The following is a 20199-nucleotide window of genomic DNA, read 5'->3' as shown; positions in this document are numbered from 1 at the left end:
GGAGATGAGGTTGATGATTTCGGTAATGATAATAAGTCTACTAAGTCTGAGGTATGGTTAAAACACTAAAATATGGGTTCTGATCTGTCAATATATTCATTATGAACAACCATGCTAAGAAGAATTTGGGCACAGAAAAAATACTTGCAATAAGCATGGCAATATAAGCATGAAACAGACAAGTATAAATGCAGACATGCAGTACTGGCGTCATAGTACTGACATCATATATGATCAACAATGATCAGTCGGAGAATCGGAGCAACAGGAGCTGTATTGCAGTTGCTGTACCGCACTGTCGAAAAGAGAGCTGAGCCAGAAGGCAAAGCTCTTCATATAACGAGCAATCTTCGTTCCTACTCTCACCTATGGTCATGAAGTGTGGGTCATGACCGAAAGAATAAGGTTGCGGATACAAGCGGACAAAATTAGTTTACTCAGACGGGTGTCCGGCCTCTCCCTTAGAGATAGGGTGAGAAGTTCAGTTATCTGTGAGAGACTCAGAGTAAAATCGCTCGCTGCTCCTTGACTTGGAGAGGAGCCAGTTTAGGTGATTCGGGCATTTAGTACGGATACCTCCCGAGCGTCTCCCTAGGGAGGTCCTCGCTACACGTCCCATTGGGAGGACACCTCCTGTTAGACCAAGGACCAGATTGGGATTTGATCTCCACACTAGCCTTGGAACGCCTCGGGATCCCCCAGGAGAAAATTGCTAATGTTGCTCTGGAAAGGGAATACTGGAAATCTCTGTTGGAACTGTTACCCCCACGACCTGATTCGGGATAAGCGGTTGAAGATGGATGGATGGATGGATGGACAGACAGACAGACAGACACTGCTAATGTCATAGTACTGAAGTCATAGACTCAGTAGCCTACTCTGACAATGGGTACTGATGATCTACAAGCTGATAATACATAGCAAACCAAAACATTGTTAGCTTGTCTGTTAGATAAAGCGGATGCCATGTCTTTGTGTCCGCCTGTCTAGCCGGGTTATGTCCGAACGGTCATGATTGCCATAGATTACTGACGTCATGGACTGGTCTTGAACTACTGTGCAATAATGTGGGCAATGCTGGGTACAATATCGTCAAGGTGATGTCATAGCTGACTTTACATCCTATACTGGCTTCAAACTACCCACAATAGAGGTGTGGACATTTGTCGATTCTAAGATGCATATAGATGCGGACGTGGACGATTCTCAACGATGCAGCGACATCACATAATCGATAGCCTAACGTTTATTGTTGATTTTCCAAATACTTCCAGGACCAATGTTGCATTGAACTGTGCTACACAAACTGCTCACAATCGAGAACGTGCACACCATTTAAAGCATAGAATTATAATATCTAGAGGGCGGATTGCCCCGCCCCTAGCTATTAATTTCAATGACATTTCTCAGTGGCGTTTTGAAGCACCCGGAAGTAAGAAATATTGGTTCCATATTGGTTCCATGGGTCCATTCCATTGGTTCGTGGGTCATGACACGTCGTTAGCAGGCGCACAAACGGCAGATGCACAAGCAAAATGCGGAAGTGTTGCAATATCAGATTTGACCACCAGGCTTGGCCGCTTAACTGTTCTACCGTGGTTCTGGGGGCTTGATTTAAAGTAATAGAAAGAACCGCGTCCATTAACTCTACAGATTTACAACCTCACAATGTGTTGCAACGTAACAAGTTATAAGCTTGTAGACTTGCTATTTTCAGTGAGATCTTTACAGGTTTTGGTTATATTGTTTTTTTCCCTCTGACTTTGATTAACAAAGCATTTTTCCATATACCGGTACTCATAGTTTTACTTCCTGCTCAGTCATGTTTGTGAAGTGCCCTAAGAGCTGCTACTGTATTGTGGATGTGTAAGAATCTGGGTGTGACCCTGGACGATCAACTATCGTTCTCGGCAAACATCGCATCGGTGACACAGTCCTGCAGATTCCTCCTCTACAACATCAGGAGGATTCGCCCCTCCCTCACGGAGAAGGCAGCCCAGGTGCTCATCCAGGCTCTTGTCATCTCCTGCCTGGACTACTGCAACTCCCTCCTTGCTGGTGCTCCGGCATCTGCCATCAGACCTCTGGAGCTTGTTCAGAAAGCTGCGGCTCGTCTGGTGTTCAACCACCCCAAGTTCTCCCACACAACTATCCTTCTCCGTTCTCTACACTGGCTCCCCGTAGCGGCCCGCATCCAGTTTAAAACCCTGGTGCTAGCCTATAGGGCAGTGAAAGGAACAGCTCCTTCTTACCCCCGGGCTATGGTCGATGCTTACACCCCTGTAAGTCGACCACTTTGGTCTGCCACCTCGGGGTGACTGATTGCCTCGTCGTTCAAGGGTCCTTCTGGCCGATCTACACGGTCTAACACCTCGGGGTGACTGATTGCCTCGTCGTTCAAGGGTCCTTCTGGCCGATCTACACGGTCACACTTTTTTCTGTTCTGGCCCCACAGTGGTGGAATGAACTCCCCACTGATGTCAGGACAGCAGAGTCACTGCCCATCTTTCGCCGCAGGCTGAAAACCCACCTCTTCAGGAAACACTACCCTTCCTCTTCGCCTTGCCTACTTGTTAACTAGTGTACGAACTCTTGTTTTATTATTGTATTGTTTTATTGGATCTTGTTTAGTCGATACACTTATTTGTTTTAGCTCTTGCTCATTTGATTTTGCTATTTGTCTCATCTGTTTAAGAAAGTAGGTAGCTGATATATTGCACTTTTACCTTAGCGCTAGGTATACTCTTGGCTGCCTGTTTTAGCAGAAAATGCACTTAAGACTTCTGGTGATTAGTAGTTTCGTTCCCTACCTATGTTGAATGCACTTATTGTAAGTCGCTTTGGATAAAAGCGTCTGCTAAATGACTAATGTAATGTGTCACACTAGATTTGTCCCTAGCATAACTCGGAAAACGTCCGACCGTATGGTCTCAAACTGTACGGAGCCGAATGGCAATTCGGATGGACCAACAGGTTCCGACGACAGAAAAATCACAAATATCTGTATCTGTTGGCCCGCGGGTCTGAGAAAGAGGCAGACATTCCCAGTGTGTTCGGGAGTTTGTATGTATCGGTTTCCCTGATTGGCCAACCCAAACCGCCAGCTTCATCACCTCACGTTTGCGGTCCCTGACTGGCCGCATAGCAGTACGTTCACAATATGCATGGCCCCATGCAAATAGGCTGGCCTAGAATAGTCCTAGAATCTGTATTCAGCATTGGACGGGTTATTGTGTGGTTGAAGGAGGCTCTCTTGAAATAGGTTCCAAAGTGATGCCTTGTACTGTAGATTGTCAGTGTCATATGACAGATTACTTGGAGGCCGGTCTATGACTTCAAATATATGATCAGTACTGTGACATCAGCACTGTGTGCCTGTCGGTACCCAGCATCGACCAGGTTATTGTGCGGGTAGAATAGACACTAGGGGTGTGCCGATATATCAACTCAATTGTATGTTGGGGTGGGCGGTTATCTGTATGCCTGCATTATGCCCAAATATGGATGTGTCCGATTTCAGGGGGATCAGCCTAACGGTTCACATCAGACAGACAGAGAGAAGGATAGAGAGAGGGGCAGATAGGGAGAGGAAGGGAGAGAGTTGGGGAAACAGGGAAAGGGGATGTTGTGTGTGACGCCACTCATCGAAAGAGAGAGAGAGGGAGGGAGGGAGGGAGGGATAGGTAGGGGGAGATTCCATTAACAGTAATTATAATGCATAACTCAAATGATTAAAATGTATTGTATGAAGAATTAAAAGACACTATGATCCTTGCAAAAGTCAGTGAGTGTCCAACAATTATGAAGTATAATGTTACTTGACATTTCATTATAAATGGCTTTGTGTTATGATTATTGTTATGAAAATAAATATGTATGAGTGCTTTTAAGTAATTATGCAGTATTTTAAGTAGATTATAGTGCATTATAGATATGTTTATAATGTATTATAGGCATGGGCTCCATAGAAAGCTTTAGCAGATTTTTCTCAGATTTTTGACAGCCTAGTCTTTGCTGAAGCTTTCTTTTTATGAAACAGGAAATAAAGATAAATATCTACAGTTAATAAATAATATTTAAATGAATAGTTCATATTTTATTTAAAATATAGTCTGAGATGATTAAATTCTCATTACCGAAACAGAAGTTCTCTCTACCGCAACTACCCTAAAATTGTAGCGGTGTATGAGAATGGGTGTTGCGGAGGATGAGAACCCTTAGCATGTTTTGCTAACAATAGAGAAGCCATGATGGATGAGGCAATTTTTACTCAATGTACATAACTAGACATTAATGAAGTATATTGTCACCCAATTTTTTTTATCTAACTATTTTCTAAATGACAAAAACTACCTGTCTTTAAATGGACTGGCACCATTGTACATATCGGAGCTACCTATTAGCGTTACACTTTGGTTATTCAAAAATAGCAGATATACAAGCTCATAGCGCGGCACTCGGTGCCGCGCTATGAACTTGTAGATCTGCTATTTTTTTATTATTATGAAAATGTGTGCAAATCTTTGAATATATATTGTTTTAAAGCGAACATTTTTAACTAAAATCTTTGCTTCTGGGGGTCCCTGGAACAACATATTTTGAGATGGGGGTCCGCGGCCAAATACATACATTTTGGGGGTCCTCGACATGAAAAGGTTTGAGAACCACTGATATAGAAACATACGTTTTTCAGAATAATGTTGAGATTTAGAAGACATTTGTAGAATCGGCAGAATTCAGGTCTTAAAGGGTTATGTCCCAGCAACAAAGCTGAAAACCCGGGGAGATAGATCATTTTCCGCCGTAGTGCCCACACTGTGAAACGAGCTTCCACCCCATGTTAGAGCGTCTCAAACCCTGCCTGTCTGTTTAAATCACGTTTAAAAACTCACTTGGTACTCCTTGGCGTTTGAAAATTCAGACTGAGAAGCTGCTGTTACCTCTAGGCATTGTGTCTAATGTTGTCCTGTTTATTGTGTGTTATTTTAGTATTTTGTTACTTGCTTTAAATGTGCTCTATAAATAAAGTGGATTGGATTGGACAGATGCGTTTCCGGCGGTTTCCCGGCTTATGGACGGTGGGCACAGTTATGTCAGGTCTTACCAATAACACTGAAAAATGGAGGTTTCAGTTCCGCTCTAGTGAGTATGTGGGTTTGCTGATGCAGGAAACCAAGCCGGTTTCACTGCTCTTTATTATGTACACCTACATCATGTCCTCAGGCCAGTGACTCTACAATACAATGGAATGGAATGGAATTCAATTAAATTCTCAACCATCTTTTGCTGGTCCTGGCATTTGTCACATTTCACAAAGTTAGCGAGGTGCCGTCAAGAAATGGCAATGTCATTTAACCACTTAAAAAGGGATAGTTCACCCCAAAAAAATATTTTTTTTCCTATCGATTCATCACCCATGAAGACTCGAATTCATGGATATGTTTTTGTTGCATTCCTAAGACAATTTGATGACCAGTGGACTGGACCGGTAGGCAGCGGTTCCTGTAGGAGACACAAAGGAGACTCTTTTGTATCTCCTACCGGAACCGCTGCCGGTCATCAAATTATTGGCTTAGGCATGCGAAAAAGAAAAAAAAAACATATAATATTCAAGTCTCCAGGGGGTGATGAATCGATAGAAAAAAAGTTAATTTGGGGGTGAACTATCCCTTTTTTCCCCTTTTTTTTTAACCCTTTTTCACCAGGTGCCAATTATCTAAGTGATCATGGGCGCTACACTCCCCCTGCCAGCCTATGGAACCCAGAACCCCGGCTGTCATAGGGGAAGCGGTACAGCGACCAGGATTACTGCATGTTTTTGTGAGGGTATTAAATACCCTAGGAGACACGGGGAGAACATGCAAACTCCACACAGAGTAGGCCCTTTCGCCAACCCCACCTTTAGGGTATGGGCACTGATGACGCGGAGGAGAGGACACGCCCCCAGTGCCCACAGCGTCCCCGGCGAGAATCGAACCCAGGACCCTCTAGCTGTGAGGCGACAGCGCTACCGACTGCACCACCGTGCCCCCGAACTATCCCTTTAAACCCTATATTAGTTGACCGGAGCTTCACCGAAAATAGCCGATCTACAAGCTCACAGATGTTTGCCTCAGAATAGGGACGCTAGGATTGATGTGGTTAAGTGGTTAAATACAGGTTATAAAGTACACTAATGAGAAACAGAAGGTACTAGGGGTGTGCCGATACACTAATTTCACCAAACGATACGATACGATATTTGGCTCACAACTTCGATACGATTTCGATACGATACGCACTTTTTTATTATGAAAATATATGGGGGAGAAAAAATGCAAACAAATAATTCTGTTTTTGCATTATTCAGACGCAAACTTGTAGCTTTTCAGCTACAATAGCCGTTTTGAATCCAAATAGGGCAATAGTGTGACCTGACCCGAAAAAAAAAAACATGTTGTCACCCTTTTCACCTCGGGGCTGTTTGCATGCCTGATTATTATTATTGTAAAAAAAAAAAACGATACATATCGTCACGAAAACGTATCGCGATATATCGCGGGACGATATATCGGCACACCCCTAGAAGGTACAGGTTGGACGACTACTTTGGTGTACTTCTGATGATAGATCTGTGGTGATGAATTTGCATTGATCCTGTCGTCTCTTGTAACCCGTCTTGAAGGGCTCGCTGTGGCTCTCCTTCAGCATGTTCTATTTTTATAACCGACTGGGTTATTTTGGTCCTATAGCCTCGAGTACCCACCATGCGTTGTTTTGTTTTTATTTTCCTTATTTAACCCATTAAGACCGGGAACGCATCTGTGTATTTTTTTATATTTCTTTGGCTATTCAAAAATAGCAGATATACAAGCTCATAGCACGGCACCGAGTGCCGCACTATGAGCTTGTAGATCTGCCTTTTTTTTTAGCGTGAAAATTTGTGCACATTTTTGAGTATTATTATTTGAGTATTATTTTTTTAAGCAAACATTTGTAAAACATTTTGTTCCAGGGACTTCCAGAAGCAAAAGATTTGAGTTAAAAATGTAAAAAGATATATATATTCAAAGATTTTCAAAGATTTTCAAAGATTTTCAAGATTTTTCCAAAATAGCCAAAGAAATCTAAAAATGACAGATGCGTTTAATGGGTTAAACGTATGCAGAACAAAACAAGTGGCAGCTATAGATGTGTGCATATTTAAAAGCTCACAACGTGTGGCAGCGCGACACACACGTGTTGATTTCGACTGCAAATTTTGATTTAGTTTTAGTTCAGTCAGATAACTCACGAATATAGTTTGAACCAATATTTTATTATAGACTGAGAATACAAAAGTGTATATAGTCCTTTATCTTGGCGTTCAGGCTCTGCTACATTTTTTTCTGCCTGCTCAGCACAATCATACAGCCATCATTAACCATTAAGAGCAGGGAGATAGATATACATTTTAGTATTTTGTTACTTGCTTTAAATGTGCTCTATAAATAAAGTGGATTGGATTGGACGGATGCGTTCCCGGCGGTTTCCCGGCTTATGGACGGTGGGCACAGTTATGTCAGGTCTTACCAATAACACGAAAAAATGGAGGTTTCAGTTCCGCTCTAGTGAGTATGTGGGTTTGCTGATGCAGGAAACCAAGCCGGTTTCACTGCTCTTTATTATGTACACCTACATCATGTCCTCAGGCCAGTGACTCTACAATACAATGGAATGGAATGGAATGGAATTCAATTAAATTCTCAACCATCTTTTGCTGGTCCTGGCATTTGTCACATTTTACAAAGTTAGCGAGGTGCCGTCAAGAAATGGCAACGTCATTTAACCACTTAAAAAGGGAAAGTTCACCCCAAAAAAATATTTTTTTCCTATCGATTCATCACCCATGAAGACTCGAATTCATGGATATGTTTTTGTTGCATTCCTAAGACAATTTGATGACCCAGTGGACTGGACCGGTAGGCAGCGGTTCCGGTAGGAGACACAAAGGAGACTCTTTTGTATCTCCTACCGGAACCGCTGCCAGTCATCAAATTATTGGCTTAGGCATGCGGAAAAAAACCAAAAACATATAATATTCAAGTCTCCATGGGGTGATGAATCGATAGAAAAAAAGTTAATTTGGGGGTGAACTATCCCTTTTTTTTAACTAATTTTTTGTAACCCTTTTTCACCAGGTGCCAATTATCTAAGTGATCATGGGCGCTACACTCCCCCCGCCAGCCTAGGGAGGCCAGGGCCGAGCTCATGCCTCCTTCAATGCATGAGAGCCAACTGACCTTCTTGTCACCTGACAGGGGGGGAGTTTCCCTGGTAGGACGTAGCGCGTGGAAGGAACACGTTATTCCAACCAGTTCCTTTCCCCTCCATCAGGCGCCCCGGCTGTCATGGGGGAGGCGGTACAGCGACCAGGATTACTGTATGTTTTTGTGAGGGTATGAAATACCCTAGGAGACACGGGGAGAACATGCAAACTCCACACAGAGTAGGCCCTTTCGCCAACCCCACCTTTAGGGTATGGGCACTGATGACGCGGAGGAGAGGACACGCCCCCAGTGCCCACAGCGTCCCCGGCGAGAATCGAACCCAGGACCCTCTAGCTGTGAGGCGACAGCGCTACCGACTGCACCACCGTGCCCCCGAACTATCCCTTTAAACCCTATATTAGTTGACCGGAGCTTCACCGAAAATAGCCGATCTACAAGCTCACAGATGTTTGCCTCAGAATAGGGACGCTAGGATTGATGTGGTTAAGTGGTTAAATACAGGTTATAAAGTACACTAATGAGAAACAGAAGGTACAGGTTGGACGACTACTTTGATGTACTTCTGATGATAGATCTGTGGTGATGAATTTGCATTGATCCTGTTGTCTCTTGTAACCCGTCTTGAAGGGCTCGCTGTGGCTCTCCTTCAGCATGTTCTATTTTTATAACCGACTGGGTTATTTTGGTCCTATAGCCTCGAGTACCCACCATGCGTTGTTTTGTTTTTATTTTCCTTATTTAACCCATTAAGACCGGGAACGCATCTGTGTATTTTTTTATATTTCTTTGGCTATTCAAAAATAGCAGATATACAAGCTCATAGCACGGCACCGAGTGCCGCACTATGAGCTTGTAGATCTGCAATTTGTTTGGAATCGTGAAAATGTGTGCACATTTTTGAGTATTATTATTTGAGTATTATTTTTTTAAGCAAACATTTGTAAAACATTTTGTTCCAGGGACTTCCAGAAGCAAAAGATGTGAGTTAAAAATGTAAAAAGATATATATATTCAAAGATTTTCAAAGATTTTCAAAGATTTTCAAAGATTTTCAAGATTTTTCCAAAATAGCCAAAGAAATCTAAAAATGACTCAGATGCGTTTAATGGGTTAAACGTATGCAGAACAAAACAAGTGGCAGCTAGATGTGTGCCTATTTAAAAGCTCACAACGTGTGGCAGCGCGACACACACGTGTTGATTTCGACTGCAAATTTTGATTTAGTTTTAGTTCCGTCAGATAACTCACGAATATAGTTTGAACCAATATTTTATTATAGACTGAGAATACAAGTGTGGATATAGTCCTTTATCTTGGCGTTCAGGCTCTGCTATATTTTTTCTGCCTGCTCAGCACAATCATACAGCCATCATTAACCATTAAGAGCAGGGAGATAGATATACAATAACAACCCCCCCCCCATGGGGAACAGAACCAATAGCAGAGCCCACTGGTGGTGCTGTGGTGGCGGTGGGAGCAAACAGGCACATACCAACAGTCCAGGGACAAATGACAGCAGGAGGAAGAACATAGTGTTAATTTTGACACCAAATTTTGATTTAGTTTTAGTCATAGTCTTTTGAATCAGATTTTCCATTTAGTTTTTGTCATATTTTAGTCATCTGAAATGTTTTAGTTTTTGTCTAGTTTTTGTCAACTAAATATCATAAGATTATAGTCGACTAAATCTACAGTTGATTTAGTCGACTAAAATGTATGTTGGCGGTGCCTTGATGGCGCCGTCATGGCTGATTGCACGCTTGGTTGCGTGCTGAAAATAGCCGATCTACAAGCTCACAACGCGTCGCGCTTGTAGATCTGCTATTTTCAGAGCGCAACACCTGGGCATAAAGCATCGTCTTTTAGTTCTACTGGATCTCTTCTACTGGATCTACTGGATTTAGTCGGCAAAATATCATAAGATTTTATTCGACTAAATCTACAGTTGATTTAGTCGACTACAATTTATTTTTGGCGGGCCGTGATGGCATCGGAATGATTTTCACTTCATGCTGCATGCCGGAAATAGACGATCTACAAGCTCGCGTTGTGAGCTATTTTCAGTCTATGACACCGGCGCAAACCCATGATGAGTTATCTTAGTTCTTCTGGATCTCTTCTCCACTAACTAGTCCCTCCCAAACATTCTAATTGACTAGTTTCTATTCGTTGAGGAAATAGTCAGTATATTTAGTCATAGTTTTAGTCATCATAGCTCAGTTTTTATTTTGTTTTTGTAAGTGAAGAAAGGTAGTCGACTGTCATCTTTTGTCACAGTTTTAGTTGACGAAATCAACACGCACGCACGCACGCGCACGCACACGCACACGCGCACGCGCACACGCACACACACACACACACACACACACACACACACACACACACACACACACACACACACACGATCTTCCCTCTATTCAATTACACCATAGAGGCTTGTGTGACATCCACAGCCCACTGCTGAGTCAATGTCAACAGCATGGAAACGCTTACTCCACAACTACTCACCCCCCCCCCCCCCCCGCCCCTCTCCGAAACACAGACCTACGTCCACAAATCCCCCCCCCCCTCCTCCTCCCCTCCGCCGGGCCCGTCCTGAACCAAAACACTTTACTGGGGCGGCCATAGCTGAGTGGTTAGTGAGCCCGCCTAGGGAACCAGAGCTGGCCCTGGTTGCCCCAGGTTCGATTCCAGGCTATCCCAGCATATGTGCCGATGATATGAAATTTGTCCCTGAGCAAGACTCTTAACCCCAATTGCTCACAGGTTCTCATTGGAAACAAGACCGCAAGGACTTTCATGAACGACCTGTTAAAAGGAATTATCCTTATCCTAACACTCACCCACACAACATCACACGCTGCCTGCACAATTTAACTCTGAGGGTGTACAAATGTTTACGGCTCCATTTGTACATGTGTCAAGAGTTTAAATTAGCCCTCTGGATTTTACTGTGAGAGGTTAGAGAGGTGTGGTTTGATTGCGAGTCCGATAAATGTCTGCAATTTCTCAATAAAAAGGGCAGTCGAGTTTGAGCTCTCCACCATGCAAGACTTGTACAACAGTATGTACTTGACGTGGTTTATGTTGTCATAGTGACGTGGCTGTGGTTTGTTTATGTTGTCATAGTGACAGTGGTGGAAAAAGTACTCACATTGTTTACTACAGCATTTCCTGCCGTATCGATATGGAAGCCTCTGTATCGATACGGTTATCGCCAAAGGAATACGATTATTGCCGTATTGATTAATTGAACCCACCCTTACTGTGCTATGAAACTAATCTCTCTGAAGACAGAGTTGCTTAACCAAATGGGTAAAAAAAAGACTGTTTTGTGAAACCTCATCTGTCCAAAACGCTTGCGGATCTGCTACTTTTGATCGTTTCGTGCAACGCTGTAGGACAAGGGTCTTCAACAGGGGGTCCGGGACCCCTAGGGGGTCCTCAGAGTTACTACAGGGGGAACGCCTTGTGAGCTTGTAGATCTGCAATTTTTTGGCAAAGAGGTATAGGTGTTGTAGAGGGAAAGAGCAGACCAAGTTAAAAAAAAGAAGTTTAATCTGCATTAATAGTTTAATCTGCAACACAATTTTATAGAATACAGAGGGGGGTCCCTGCTTCATCTCTCTCTCTCTCTCAGCCAGGGGGTCCTTGGCCTGAAAACGTTGAAGGGCCCTGCTGTAGGATGATCAAGTATAGGGTAGGGCTGTCAAACGAATATTCCATATTCGAATATTATTCGAATATTGGTAAAATATGTATATTCGAATAGGAAAATTAATATTCGAATATATATATTTTTTTATGTTTATTTGACAGGGACAATACAAAAAACAATGTATCAAGTTATAAAAACAAACAAAAGATATGTTGTATTGGATCCGAGCACTTGATACATAGTTTGTTGTACTTGTTTCTGTCAAAAAATATATAATAATGAAAATAAATATATATATAATTTTTTTTATAATAATAATAATAATAATAATATTCAAATATATTCGAATATCTGCACATTTTACCAATATACCAATACCAATATTCGAATATAATTTCTGAGGAAAGTTGACAGCCCAAGTATACGGCGTTGATTTATGAAGAACGCCCACAAAAAGTTAGAACATGGAGATAAGAGGTCTCTCCCCCCCGACAGCAGCAACAACAACGATATATATTAGTCCTTGTTTAATCCATTAAGAACAGGAACACATCTGTGTCATGTTTTACATTTCTTTGGGCTATTCAAAAATAGCAGATCTACAAGCTCGTAGCGCGGCACCGAGTGCCGCGCTACGAGCTTGTAGATCTGCTATTTTATTTAAATTGTGAAAATGTGTGCAAATCTTTAAATATATATAGTTTTTAAAGCGATTTTTTTTTTAAACTCAAATCTTTGCTTCTGGGGGATTCTTTTAATGTCTTCTAAATCCTAACAGTTTACAAAAAAAAAAATACGTATATGTAACGTATATATAATTACTTACTACTATATAATTGACAAAAGCTCAGAAAGTTTCGTCCGGGATTCGCAAGCAGAGGATCACTCCACATGCCTCCAAGACCCGCCACAGACTGTTGATCAGAGCTATGGCTATGATTTAGGCATCTTACCCCACCTCCATCGGTGATCAGACTCTCGGCTTGATTGATTCTCTGATTTGCCTATCAGACCCTCAGCCTGATCTGGCAGGTAACCATAGCAACCAGAGACAGGAAGTCTGACCTCTTCCTCTCACATGACCGAGGTTGGGAGGTTGGGACTAGAGGTTAGGGCCGCAAAGCAAAGCGGGGAGGGAGGAGAGGAGAGGAGAGGAGCCGAGAGGAGAGGAGAGGCCAGAGGGGCCGGATTTCGCATGACGTGTGTGCAGAGTGACTAGGCCAGTGCTGTCTGGACCAATCGGATCGGGCCTAGATGCCCTGACATCTAGTAACTATAATCAGTGGTTCTCAAACTTTTTCATGTCGAAGACCCCCAAAATTATATGCATTTGGCCCCGCGACCCCCCATCTCAAAATATGTTGTTCCAGAGATTTGAGTGTTTGCTTTAAAAAAAAAAGTGTATTGAAAGATTTGCACAAATTGTTCACGATTTTTCAAAAATACCAGATCTACAAGCTCTGAGCCTGTAGATCTGCTATTTTTTAATAGCCCAAAGAAATCTTAAAATGACGCAGATTGGGTTCCCGGTCTGAATGAGTTAAGGAGGAACTGGAGGAATGTTTGGCTTGTTGAGTTCGGGCGGGTGCTTTCGGGTGCTTTTGGGTGCTGGGCGGGTGCTTTGCATAGCTACACAGATAGCTATCTGATCTGTGAGCATGCTGTCAGTCTGCACCGACCACGGAGTTTCACAAGGTCTATGGATCTACGGAACATTCTCAGCGATCCAAAGAAGCTCCAGGGAGAAAGAAGCAGCGAGGATGCAGAGCTAATGTAACACTAAAAGAGGATAAAAGATAACACCGTCAGCTACAGAATGCTGTAATGTGAAAATAACAAGCTGCTGGTTGTTGATCCAGATAAGAAAAGCCATCAGGCATTAGCAGCTTTAACCACTTTAAACTTAGTGGTTCTCAAAGTTCCCTGCTAAAACATTGTGTTAGGAACCAAATGGACCAGTTACGGGTCCAGAAACCTGCATCGGGTGGTCATTTCCAGTGGTGTAAAGTAACTAAGTACATCTACTCAAGTACTGTACTTAAGTACAATTTTGAGGTATTTTTACTTTACTGGAGTATTTCCAATTTTCAGTACTTTTACTTCTACTCCACTACATCTCGGAGATAAATATTATACTCTTACTCCACTACAATTATTTGAAAACTTAGTTACTAGTTACTAGTTACTTTGTAGATTTGGAATATTATTACTAAATATACATTAACCACTTCAGCCCTATATACATTTCGGCCATTTGAAAATAGCAGATCTACAAGCTCACAATGCGTCGCGATGCGACGCATTGTGAGCTTGTAGATCGGCTATATTTCAAATTTGAAAACTTGAAATGGGACATTCTGCATAAAGACTACTTTTACTTTTGGTGCTTTAAGTACATGTTGATGCCAATACTTTTGCACTTTTACTCAAGTACATTTTAAATTCCGGACTTTTACTTGTAACAGAGTATTTCTATATTGCAGTATTGATACTTTTACTTTTTCCACCACTGGTCATTTCAAGATTTTCTTTTCTTTTTGTATTTTTTGTATTTTTATTGATGCGAGAACAATGGCTTCCATTCCAGCATGGCTAACCTTCCAGGAAGACAGAAGGCTTTAGTTTCCATTAGCCTGGAATCCCACCCGACGATGATGTCATTGGTAGGCACATGGTTTCTTAACTATAGTCAACAGCCCACCGATGAGACAGCAGAGTAAGTAGAGACAGAAATGGTGTCATCATCTTTATAATTAGTTAGTGAAGCATTAATGAATAGTATACCACTTACATCAGGGGTCTAGGGCTTTCACCAACTAGTTGACTAGTCAACTAGTATAACCACTAGTCGACTAGTATAACCACTAGTCGACTTTGTTGGTACTAGTCGAATAGTAAAAAAAAAAAAAAAAAGCATTTTCTTTTCTTTTTTTTGGTAATTTGTTTTTAATGGCCCATCTTACTATTATTATTATCCTCCTGACTTTATTTTTTATCAAAAGGGGGTCAAAAGTATGCCCAATAAAAGCCTATTATTGGGCAATGGGGATCCTTGGAGACGCTGCTGTGGTGCTGTGCTGCTGTGCCAGAAGCGCTTCCCTTAAAACGCCATAAAAATAAGGGCAGGAGGATAATAATAATAGTAATATAGTAGTAGGATGGCATTAAAACAATGCCCCCCCCTAAAAATTTTTTTTTATTTCGACTAGTCGACTACTACTTGGTCAAATGAGTCGACTAGTAAAAAGCATTAGTTGTGAATGCACTACAGGGGTTTTTCAGGCAGGGACCCCCTAGCTGAGAGAGAGATGACACAGGGACCCCCACTACATATTGTATCAAATTATGTTGCAGATTCAACTTTTTTTCAGACATTTAACCACTTAAACCATCAATACCTAGTAAACTTCACCTTTCACTCTGTACTTAGTCTGCTCTTTTTTCCCTCTACACCATACCTCTTTCCCAAAAATAGCTGATCTACAAGCTCACAATACCTCCCAGTGCGAGGCGTTGTGAGCTTGTAGATCTGCTATTTTTGGCTAAAGTTCTCCTCAAAATAGGGATGGTAGGGTTCAATTGGTTAATGTAAAAACAATATCCTATCACACAAAGATTTGGCGGCCCCCCTGTAGTAACTCTGAGGACCCCCTAGGGGACCCTGGACCCCCTGTTGAAGACCCCTGACTTACATGAATTTACAGTGGAAAATGGGCGAGGTGCTATTTGGTATCATATGTACACTCTGTCAAGACAGAGCAATGCACTGATGGCCTTGTGGTCAAGGCAGTGTTGATTTCGTCGACTAAAACTATGACGAAAAATGTTGGTCGAATACCTTTTTTCACTGACGAAAACTAAATAAAAACTAGATAAAAACTAAGCTATGATGACTAAAACTAAGACTAAATATATTGACAATTTCGTCAACAAATAGAAACTAGACTAAAATGTTAGGGAGTGGACTAGTGGAGAAGAGATCCAGTAGAACTAAAAGACTATGCTTTATGCTCAGGTGTTGCTCTCTGAAAATAGCAGATCTAATATAACAATATAACAAATAACAAATTTATTCAAAAGACTATGACTAAAACTAAATTAAAATTTGCTGTCAAAATCAACACTGGGTCAAGGCGCATATCACTCCGTCGTGGGTTTGATTTCCGAACTCCCCGTCTCTCTATCCCCGTTTCCTGTAGATCTTCACTGTACTATCCAAATAAAGGCAGAAAAGGCTAAAAAATATATCTTTTAAAAAGAAATGCATAACAAACTGGGGTCCCTGGAACTTTGAGAACCACTGATTTAAACCACTTAGTTGACCAGAGTCCCCCAGCGGTCTCTGTACTACTAGGCCCCTTCCTATACACTAAATATCTTTCCCCGAAGATGGCCGATCTACAAGCTCACAACGAGCTTAGATGTGGAATGTTTGCAGAAGTAATAGGGATTCCCAGAATAGGGACGCACGGGTCAATGGGGTCAGTGGTGACAAGGCAAACATAAACACGGAATAGAGATTGTATATAAACTATTAAGAGGTATAAATTAATCCATATGAATTAATAACGTTATTCTAATTGAATGTTGGGTGTCTGTGGGTCAGGCAGACATAGTACCATTTTGACCTTATACTCTGTCACCTGAACCAGGCTATTTTTCTAGATAAAATAAATGGTATTATCTAAAGAAAAACTGACATTTCCAAGTTCCAACGACTGAGAGTTTTGTTTATCCTTGTTTGTACCCTGTCGCTGACCATGATCTCAGAAAATAATATTTTTTTCAATATTTTTTTTATTTTTATCTTTTAGGGGTGCAATTTAAGGGTGCTTGGGGTCTTGAGCAAAAAAAGCCCCTTGGTGGCGCCTAAGGAGGGGGTGCGGCATCTATGTGAGGACAATACGTTTTATGGGGGGTGGGGGGTGGCTGCAGTTTCCATTTAACTGCTAGTTTTCACAGGCAAACATTAAAATTCAAAAAAAGTGAGAAGTCTATTGTTTCACTACCTTGGAGAAAAAAAAATCCCTTACGCAGCAAACTTTACCAGGTTGGAAAAACATGACGGCGGCCACAACAAGGAATATTATAGGCTATTTATATGAAATGACCTTCACTTTCTCAAACTTTAATAAGTAGGTACATTCCCCTTCTGGCAGTCATTTGTTAGTAGGGTATATGTGCAGTGCTTTTATTTATAACTTTCTTATCTAATTAAGTGTACAGGTAACTGTAGGCTACGTGTTCCCAGTCCAACACCGCCCACAGCAATAGGACAAGACGACACGGGACGATCCAAGACGGTCGTCATGGATTAACTTCAACATACTGTTTGCACTTTCTCCCCTTTTGGTCCGAACATCTACATAAACGTTCAAATTTCAAATATAAAGTGCTAACCCCATGGCCACGGATGTTATAATACTGTACGGGCCGTCAAAAAGTACCCGTATCTTCCGTCTTGTTCAATAAAAAGGGTTTTAATCCTATCGGTGGCCATTTTTTCATTGAGTTATAATGTATCAGAGACTGCAATACACCTCCCAACCGATAGGGTGGCGTGGTTGAAAGCGTATGGAGAAAATACGGAGAAAATGGCCACCTTATCGCATTAAAATGCTTTTTATTGATTAATACAGCAAGTACAGGTACTTCTGAGGGCCCGAACATAATTGTAACATCCGTGGCCCTGGGGAAAGCACTTTATATTTGAAATCTGAACGTTTATGTAGATGTACGAACAAACAATGGAGAAAGTGCAAACACTATGTTGAAGTTCATCCATGACTGTAATATAATATAATGACAGTCGTGGATCAGGAGGGCTATTATAGGGACGAGACTATAATAACTTTACACAAGCTTTAAAACGAAAAGTGTCCAAAAGATCAGTGAGTGACAACAAACACTTACACGAGAATAAACGTGTGTCACAACAGTAGATGCATGCCTTGTTGTGGTGGCCGTGACACCAATTAAATTATAGTTATAGTTCTTACCTTCCAACTGTCTGGTTGGCGAGCTGTCTCATGCGATTAAACTGTTTCTTCATGTTGTCTGCTCAGTGTGTGGGACCAGTTCCGTACAGAATGTAGATCCAACAGTCCTCCGTACAGGACCAGTTCCGTACAGTATATAGATCCAACAGTCCTCCGTACAGGGACCACCAACCAACCAACACTCCGTTAAAAGTTTGCGGACCCCCCAGAATATAACGTCCAACAGACCGTGTGTCTCGTCACGTCGCTGCCATGGATTGTAATGTAATGACAAGGGAACAAGAAATGACGCTCAACAACACAACTAACAACAATAAATATAGGTGTTCGTTCGTTCGTTCTTCTCTCGGCCCATAACAAGCCACCCGATATGTTCCCTTTAAAATGGATTTGTGTTCATCATTTTGAAACGGCCGTTCGTTGTCCCTGCCGTTCTTCTCGTTCTCTCTCCATTTCAACCATTTACATGTGATTATAAAGTGCTTTGGTTTGGTTTGAGAGCAACAAGCCTGCTGCATCAGAATCAGGAAGGAGGAAGTCCTGCCTCTGTTACAGTAGGCTACTTCCCTATAGTACTGTATGACTGACACAACCCACTGCTGACATGTCATATCTATATATACATATACATATACATATACATATACATATACATATATAGTTATATATATAGTATATATATATATATATATATATATATATATATATATATATATATATATATATATATATATATATATATATATATATATATATATATATATATATATATATACACACACATATATATATACACATATATATATACACTCATACTCATATATATGGCATTAATAGAAAAATAAAAAATATATATATATATATATTTTGATGCCATATATATGAGTATTTACTTGAGTATACTGTACTTTGTCTACCACTGGTCTCAATTATGCTCAGTGGTGTATATATATTAATGCATTGCTGTATTGAAATTTAGACATTTCCCCAAACAAATCATGAGTTGTTGAGCTTGTAGATCTGCTATTTTAACTATGTTTGAAATAGGCCTTATAGTGGTTAATTCATACTGTACCTTTCCCTTCCTAGAAATGTAGTCAAAAGCACAATAATTGTCTATGAAATGTATATTGGAAAAATACAAATACTACTCAAATAAGGTATAGACTCAATTAAATGTACTTTCTTACTGATCCACCATACTGCCTATTTGTCTCCATTATGCTATCATGGTAAGGACACACAAAGGCATACATGTTAAAATGTGCATTAATTTCACTCTGAGAAAGCGGTTTAAAGTTACTGAGTACATTTACTCCAGTAGGCCTACTGCACATAAGTAAAATATGTACTTTTTAACTTTATTTGACTATTTCAATGTCTTCATGATTATACATCTACTCCTCCATTACATATCAAAGGCAAATATTGTCCCTTTTGTTTAGTTTTTAACTGCACTACAATTATTTGACAGCTTTTACTAATTATGCTATTATAGACCAATTATTTGTTTACCAACATTGAGACTGGATGCACAGGTGATTGTTTCATGCAATCAATTCTCAACCTGTTGTTTCGGGGTGCGCACCCCAACCCCCTCTTGTGTGTTGGCTAGTGAGGCGCGTCCTAGCGAGACCTGACAGAATGGGTTTCATTTGCAACCAGTATGACGCTTGCAACCAGTGTGACGTCGTCTTAAGGGGTCTATACTATATTTATTATTTATATCCTACAACTTCAACTGTACTGTCAACATGACAGGTTTACATGTGTAAAAACAAGGTGGGTGAAATTGTTTTTCGTTACTAGCTCTCATCATTTCATTTGCAGTTTTCATGAAAAATGTGTCATTTTTATAGGTTAAGCCAGTCACTGGCTGCCAGCAGTGTTGCCGAATTCTGTGAGAGAAACAAGCAACCAGGTCTATAAACAAGCCCAAAAGAAGCGACTATGAACCACACATGAGCACTTTAAACATATACACCAGCCATTTGAAAATAGCAGATCTAAGCTCACAACGCGTCGCGAGCTTGTAGATCTGCTATTTTCAAATAAAATCTTGGGGAGAAATTATAATAAGCAGACCTGGCAACACTGGCTGCCAGTGGCTCTCAAATTAATATGCATTTCAGAAACTAATTTGTGCCAGGGACTCCCATACAAGATCTGTGTTGCTAAAATGTTATATATATATGTGAATATAAAGATATTTTCAACATTTTCAAACATTTGCAAGAGCTTTTTGAAAATGGTAGATCTACGTTCATTAATAAAAAAATAAGTTATTGAAAAA

At 41.0% G+C, this 20199-nt stretch overlaps 1 protein-coding gene across 3 annotated transcripts in view; it reads right to left on the bottom strand.

Moving 5' to 3' along the window:
• Positions 1-18420, bottom strand: part of arhgap17b (Rho GTPase activating protein 17b) — a 78862-nt gene extending 60442 nt beyond the window's left edge. For all 3 annotated transcript variants that reach the window (XM_080445912.1, XM_080445910.1, XM_080445911.1), the window contains exon 1: positions 17907-18420. In XM_080445912.1, coding sequence (XP_080302038.1) covers positions 17907-17959 — 53 coding nt within the window. In that variant the 5' untranslated portion in view covers positions 17960-18420. The remainder of the gene's footprint in view (positions 1-17906) is intronic.
• Positions 18421-20199: the final 1779 nt, after the last annotated feature.

This window comes from Gymnoscopelus braueri (genome assembly GCF_963280865.1).
Source record: "Gymnoscopelus braueri genome assembly, chromosome: 13".
Lineage (NCBI taxonomy): Eukaryota > Metazoa > Chordata > Actinopteri > Myctophiformes > Myctophidae > Gymnoscopelus > Gymnoscopelus braueri.
The sequence above is the reverse complement of the archived record's forward strand: the minus strand, read 5'-3'. Positions and strand labels throughout refer to the sequence as shown.